Raw genomic sequence first — 7,695 nt, 5'->3', positions numbered from 1 at the left:
GTCAGTGAGAAAGAGACAAATCCTTACCATCCACACACTGAGGATTTCTTGAGCTCAGACACACCAAAAGACATTGAGCCCATGAAATCATTACGGGTGGTTCTGTCCCAGTCCCACACCTCCACAGACAGCCGACGGTCCTTATCTGCTGGCTTCAGTTTACTGGAACAGTCAGACAGGTAGACAGACACACACACACACACACACACACACACACACACGGACCAGGAGGATGAAGCATTGCATTAGTGCTCTCTCCATCATATTCTAAAAAAAGGGCTTTTCAGCTGCTCAGGGGCCAGATTATTCAAATGAAAACTCAAGAGAAGCTAAACATTTTTTATAGTAACTATTAACTATATCACTTTCATTGTAAATATTAACATGAAAACACAAACTGAATAGCCTAAGTATTTAAAATAGTGAGGGTATTACGATAAAGTTTAAGATTCGCAAAAAAATTCCTTCAAAATGTGAACATGATCTCACACCTAAAGGTTGAGTCTCATCTTTATAAAAAGACTGTCTTCATGTATGTAGTTTTAGGCACACATTATGAACACACGATGACACACATTGGTTAAACATTTAAAGCGTAGAATATAAGCAAACATTTCCACAAATATTAATTCCTCGTTACTGAATTTTAAAGGTGCACTAGGTAACTTTTTCTTTTTTTAATTAACTAAATGTATTTAATGAGCGAGTACATAATGAATACAAATTGTGTTTTTGTCTTATCCTAAATCACTATGGTGAGACTCTAATAAGAGCCCCTTCCTGTCCTAGCTTTTACTAATTTGAACGATGAGTGAAACCTTGTATAACAGGCACTTCTCGTGTTTATTGCCATCTTATGGTAAATCGCTTGTTGTATTCCTCAAATGTACAGTAAGTCGCTTTGGATAAAAGCATCTGCCAAATGAATAAATGTAAATGTAGACCTGCCGGGACAATCCCTGCTGGAGAACCCTAGTACCTGCATGACCTTCATTTCCATAAACAGAGAGAAGTAGCTCCAGCTACAATTTTTTTTGTTGTTGCATGAAGCATGGTTTTATTTATTAACCGATAGAGCCCCAACAATTAGATAGTGTACCTTTAATTATTTCATTTTTATTTACAATGTCATCATCATCCACCTGTGCAGATGCATCACTGTATCAGTTGCTGTGTTTATGACGATTTGTTCACAGTCAAGTTATTTGCATAAATATGTTTGAATGGATAAGATGTGATTGAATGTATGCACCTAAATGGTGCTGATTCTAGTGCTTTTCTTTGCCACCACCTATCACTTAGGCTGCTTCCCCACCATAGAAATAGATCAGCAGTCAGCCCATTAAAACAATTCTTTACCCAATAAGGATAGGGATGGGGGACGGATTATAATAGCATATAGTACAGATCATATCACAGAATTAAATGTGCCCCCACACCGATTATATTCAATGATTTGAACTTAGGACCTTATATCGATTTGAACACAGATCTACTATATGAAAGTCACTCTATAGAAAAGCCATATATTAAAATTGATGATACAGTATACCTGTACGGAAGTGTATTTTATAGAGCCAGTAATACCATGTTGTGTAAAAATCTATAAATAATAAAATGCGTATGCACATACAGTAAAACTAACAGCAATGACACATTAATCCTAAATATTAGGCTGTAATTAAATGTTGCGACTCACAATGTAAATGACTCGTTCCAAGCTGGATTCAGGGAAGAACGGATGGTTTTCGTTTTCTGTTTCGTCTCATGTTTAGGGTCTGGAATCAACTTGAGTTTTACATATGGATCAGACAATCCATTCGGGTCCATTGGAATCAAGTTCTTGCCTTCCCCAACTGCAACACAACATGCCAAATAAGAGATGACATCAGAACATGTATTAATAAAATAAATAAAACATAGGTAAATAACAGAGGGCAGGTAATGACACTGAAGTCTCAGGGTAACGTAACTCCACATAAACTATGAACTGTGACATAATAATAAAGAAGTGGCTTTAAACGATAATTAATATGCAATATGAATTGACTATGAATGTTAGCAACTGGATTAAGTATCATAATCAGGGTACAAAACACTCCAGATCAGGGTCATACTGTCATTTAAGTCCCCACCAGAATAGAAAAACAGGTACACACACACACACACAATGCATAAGACAACACGAAAAGACCTGCTACACATTTCCTTTACTCAAACCCACAGAAAGGTTAGACTTTGAATATCTAAATATGTCATAACCAACAAGGCCAATGCAAACATGTGGTGCGACTAACATTTATATCACTGAATACAATGAAAAACATGGGGCACAATAAATTAATAAATAAATAGTGGAGGATCTGTCGAAGGACTTTAGTCTGTGAACTCACACAGACTACATAACACACTGTCTGAAAATGCAAATATCAACATTTGACTACCTCAGTGCCTGAACTGCTTATGTTTGACAGGTAGGAGGCGCCCTACACTTTAATGACCCAACATGTCTCTGTGTTTGCTTCTCTCTCTTTAAATTCATTCATTCAATTTAAAAACACTTTATTGCAATGACATTACACATACAATACCACAAACCATAAATTCCAAATCCAAGAACACTAAATAGAGTGAAAATACAACAATAACATATAATAGCAACAATAAATCAGTTAAAAAGAAAACAAACAGCAAGATAGCTATTGACAAGATATGCTTCTGAAAGGATGTAAAGATGTGGTCCTCATTTCTGAGGATGTGGCATTCTAAAAACATAACCACAGCACAAACCTCATCTGACCAGGAAATATTTTGCCTGGCACAGCTCAAATGTAGCCAGGTGTGTGAAAGTCAATGTAGACTCAAACATCACATGGAAGTACAGTACACAATATGGCCAAAAGTATGTGGACATCCCCTTCCAGTGGTGCCAAATCTTAATGCTGGATCACACAATGACATTTTAGAGAATTTTGTGCTTCCAACTTTGATGCAACCGTTTGAGGAGGGTCTTTATACAAAATGACAATGCCTGTGTCTAAAATGTAAGGTCCATGTAGAAATAAAATTACTTTGTCATGTGTGGAAGAACTTAATTTGGCCCTGGCCTGAAGTCCTACTGAGCACCTTTGAGATGAACTGGAACAATGAGCCAGGACCCATCACTCAGAGTGTCTGACCTCCCTGTAACCTTGTGTCTTGTTGTTCACAATCTAATTTCAAAAGCATCAAAACAATCATGCTTTCATAACAACTTCCAGTCTTCTTGAAAGCCTTTCTGCTAGATGTTGTACAAGGATTTGCTGCCATTCAGAAACAATAGCATCAGTGAGGTCAAGCATTGATGTTCGCGTTTGCCATTCCAATTTATGCCAAAGATGTTCAGCTGGCTTCAGGTCTGGGCTTTGTCCAGGCATTTCTATTCCTTCCACACCAGAATCGGTAAAGCATTTCTACAGTATACGGACCTCAGTGAGCTTTGGCACACCATTACACTGTCGCCAGATTAACTGTTGTCCTTTCTTGCACCACTTTTGGTCCTAACCACTACATACAGGAAACACCCAATAAGATTTCCATTTTGGAGATGCTTTTACCCAGTCGTCTAGCCATCACTATCTTGTCACTCAGATCTTCTTGCTTTTGCATTTTTCCTGCTTCCAACACATGAAATTCAAGAATCGACTGTTCACTTGCTGCCTAATATATCTGATATATTCAATATAATCAATGTTATTCTCTTCATCAGTGGTGTCAGTGGTTTTAATATTATGGCTGATCTGTGTATAGGGACATTGCCATACTGGAATAGAATTGACAATATTAATGGTAACACTTTGATAATGCATTAATTAACATGAACTAACAATGAACAATATATTTATTAATGTTAGTTAATTAGTTAATGTTCATGTTAGTTCACAGTGCCTTAACTAATGCTAACAGATACGACTTTTGATCTTAAAAAAATTATTATTAAATGTTGAGATTAACATTAACTAAGATAAATAAATTCTGAAGAAGTACTGTTAATTTGTATTTCATGTTAACTAATGCTAGCAAATGAAAACTGAAAAGTGTTACCACATTTGATGCAATCATATATTTCCTCAGTTTTTCTTAAAATTAATCCATGAATTCTCAACTTTTTTTGGCAGGTGACTATACATGTTTTCACTGTGATTTGTGAACTTGTGAACACTTAAAATTAAAACTCAAGCAAAGAAAGAGTTAACACACACACACACACACACACGCACACACATATTTCTAGCAAAACAAGTCACCTTTATTTATATTGTGTTATATTCAATATGAATAAAATTAATTTATTCAATGTCAAAGCAGCAAAAAGGTCTGCTTGTATAAATATGTTTCTTCTCTATCTGGTCACTCCTTCTCACCTCTCCTAAAGCTTTACATGGTATATAACAGAGCAGATGTTTAATTATGTGACATTTAGCAAGCAAAATTGTTACAGATATAACACACCACATCATCATTACATTAACATAAACATATACATGTACATGTACATACTCATAAGCACATATGTGTATGCCAACAAGCAAACAAAGCCCTCTATTAGTGCACTCGCGCATGCATGCACACTCACACAGTGAGTGTGAATGCAGCCTGTGATCTATTCTTGAACTTATCAGTCTGACATTCTGCTAATGGCATTTTCTTCCTCAACCAGTGAACGTCACACAGACTAAATCACACTGCAGCTGTGTGTGTGTGCAGTTAGCTGGCACGTTGTAATCAGGCTGATTCTGCAGGTGCAGCTCCAGCACTCCAGACTCTGAATGTGTGGATCTGACCGGGGCCTTCAGGCTCTTCTACTGAAAGCAATGCTATAATACAGGAGCTCAGCTGTACAAATGCTATACATACAAAATGTAAGGTTTTAAGGGTAATATACTGGTGACAACACAACACAGAGTATCAGGGTAGCAGCGTTTGGAATTTATTTGAAAAAACAGAATACAAAGAGCATCTACAACGACACTAACCTCAGTACTGCATCCTTCATATCTCCAAAAAGTCTTTAGTTTTATCATATTTATGAAAGAAAGATACAGCTTTACGGTTCTCTCTGGAAAAAGCCAAGCTCCTGGAGGTGCGCCGTGGGCGGAGCTAAAGAGTGACGAGCACTTGGGCGCCGAATGCCAACAAAACAGACATTTGATTTGATGCCGTTTCACTTGCCGTCTGTAGTTCTGAATCATGACCGGGATCTTTTATAGCTGGGACCGCTCCATCTTTCAGTATCAAACGATGTGCAAATCCAGTGTCGAACTAGGCCTTGTTTATAAAACGTTCATCAACAAACACACTAGTTAAACTCCGTTTCTGCTCCGGGAAAAAAAACTGTATCCACTGTTTACATAATGCTGGGTTCTTTAGGAAGCTGAACAAAGTTATCTTTCCCTTACAACCAAAAACACACTTCTTTGGATTGGAGACTTTCTTCCCGAGCAAGTCCCGTGCAGCGCTGCCGCCGGATAAAGCGCGTTGATGAGCGCGATCTCGCTCTTGCTCTGGTCAATGCGTGCGCGGGTGCGTTCGTCCAGGAGAAATGCCCATATAAGGAGTTCCACCCTCGTTTACGTCAAACGTTAAGAGCCACGATCGAAAAAAACTCTCCGAAACTTGTACGAACCCAGAAGTAAGATTTTTGGCACAGAAATACTCTGTCATACGTCCAAATTGTTTTTTGAAACTTTGTCCATGCTTAGCATGATAATCCAACTCTTTAACAGTGTAAACAACTCTGAATGCATGAAACAGCATTGTACCCCCACCCCCCCTTTAAATGTCACAACGGACCGCCCACTGTCTGCTCACTGACGGACTGATTCACATTGCTGATTGGCATGCTTTAAGCAACATCCACGGCACAGTTTATATATATGTGCTGTGGATGCTGCTTACAGTTTGCATGGCCATTGTTGCAACCTGTATAATTTTTCACACACTCTAATAATGTATTGTATTTATATGTGAATGAATTTAGATCATTTTAAATGAATTACATCACATTCCTCCAAGTGGTGTGACTTCACAATAAGAGGCTCAAACTAAAAATGAAATAAAATATTGTACATTGATTATCTAGGGGAAAAAAGGAAATTATTCATTATTATTCTGTAATGATCTTTATTTTTTGACAATTATGATATGTAGAAAAAAAAACTCTCAACTGATTTTTATAAAGTACAAGCACATTTGTGCCAAATGTACTGTGAATATGCAATATAACATTTAAACTGTAATATAGTGTGTGCACAATTAATGTTTACATTATATATGATTATTTTCCATGTCAATGATTCTTTTATCTTAACTGTTACAGCTCATTTGGTTTCTATTCATATTTTTGATCAATATTTTTGCTTTTCTTTATGTTACCTTTATGATGTCCCCAATTATGGTGCATTCCTAAACAGCACACAGTATAATGAAAGCAAAGCATGCACTAACAAAAGAATACAAGTGTATTGGGACAGAACAGGTAAAACTGGATTTAGAAACCATAGCAACACAATGTAAAGAGATGCATTTTCAAGTTGAGTTTTGAATTCAAAAGGTAAAAAGGTCATGGAGAGATTATGTGAGAGAATTGTCAACTTGAACACCATCAGCATTAGCAGACACTTTATGGTAAAAACTACAGGTAGTTTCTGAAGCAACTTATAAGTCATTTGACTAACAATACATTTTATGTGCTTTTGAGGAATTTGCTGGTCATTCAAATCTTGACATTGTGAAAGGAGCAGGGCAGAGAGTTGGGAACTAATGTCCAGTTGACATTAAAAAAAGTTAACGTTTGTTTGTAATCAGCATAGCCTTGAAAGTTGAGGTTGTGCTGGTAAAATATGTGACTAAGTGGAAGCATATAGCAAATAAAGAGCAGTGGACCAAATACAGAACCCTGAAGGACACCTTGGGAAACAGATATGGAACAGCATTGACATGTTTTGCACTGTTGACAAATTAATTCTGACACTCACTGTCATCGGATCCAAGATAGCGCCTGTGTATTCGGCATGCCGTCTGTTGCTCTCATGTTTGCTTGTCTGGTTGTCTGCTCTGTCTTTAAACTGCTACACACTTTTAATCTACAACCGTCAAGCACACTTGGACATCCGCAACTCAGTTGTGGACACATTCACCAACTCTTACACTTTGGATGTGGACTGCTCCTTTGGCAATAGGAATGAGTCGTTCCAGGCGGTTATCCCGGATTGTATCCGCCGGTGGCCCCTCGGCATCCTGCTGAGAAAGCGAAGGAGGAAACGAGGCAAACGCGGAGGATACATCGTGAAGCTTAAAGCTCATCTGCGGGCTGGCTTTCTCTCGGATCCTTCCCACGGGTCATTTTGCGGCGGCTCAGCTGCCTGGCGCCCGCTGGATTTGGCCTACCAGTGGCTTCGTCCTGTTCTCCCCCTGCACCCGAGTCCTGGTTCTCGTGCCGGTCTCCACCGAATCAGCCTCGGCTCCCGACGACGGGGAGTAACTCACGGAAATCTGCGCTCGCTGAAAAGAGCGTCCTCATCTCCTGATATTATTTCCTCACCGAAGATGGCATTATTAAATGCCCGTTCCTTGGTGAATAAGACCTTCTTATTAAATGATTTTTACTAATCTCACAACTTGGATTTTATGTTTATCACGGAATCCTGGATAAAG

General features: G+C 38.2%; 1 protein-coding gene across 1 annotated transcript in view; it reads right to left on the bottom strand.

The window, feature by feature from the left end:
• Positions 1 to 7,695, bottom strand: part of LOC107716883 (protein kinase C alpha type-like) — a 94,520-nt gene that overhangs the window by 34,904 nt on the left and 51,921 nt on the right. Inside the window, exons 5-6 of the mRNA XM_016523489.1 lie at positions 1,700 to 1,856; positions 28 to 162 (exon numbers count right to left, since the gene is read on the bottom strand). Of these exons, the coding sequence (XP_016378975.1) occupies positions 28 to 162; positions 1,700 to 1,856 (292 nt within the window). The remainder of the gene's footprint in view (positions 1 to 27; positions 163 to 1,699; positions 1,857 to 7,695) is intronic.

Source organism: Sinocyclocheilus rhinocerous, unplaced genomic scaffold, assembly GCF_001515625.1.
Source record: "Sinocyclocheilus rhinocerous isolate Xijiao unplaced genomic scaffold, SAMN03320098_v1.1 scaffold59, whole genome shotgun sequence".
NCBI classification, from domain to species: Eukaryota; Metazoa; Chordata; class Actinopteri; order Cypriniformes; family Cyprinidae; genus Sinocyclocheilus; species Sinocyclocheilus rhinocerous.
The sequence above is the reverse complement of the archived record's forward strand: the minus strand, read 5'-3'. Positions and strand labels throughout refer to the sequence as shown.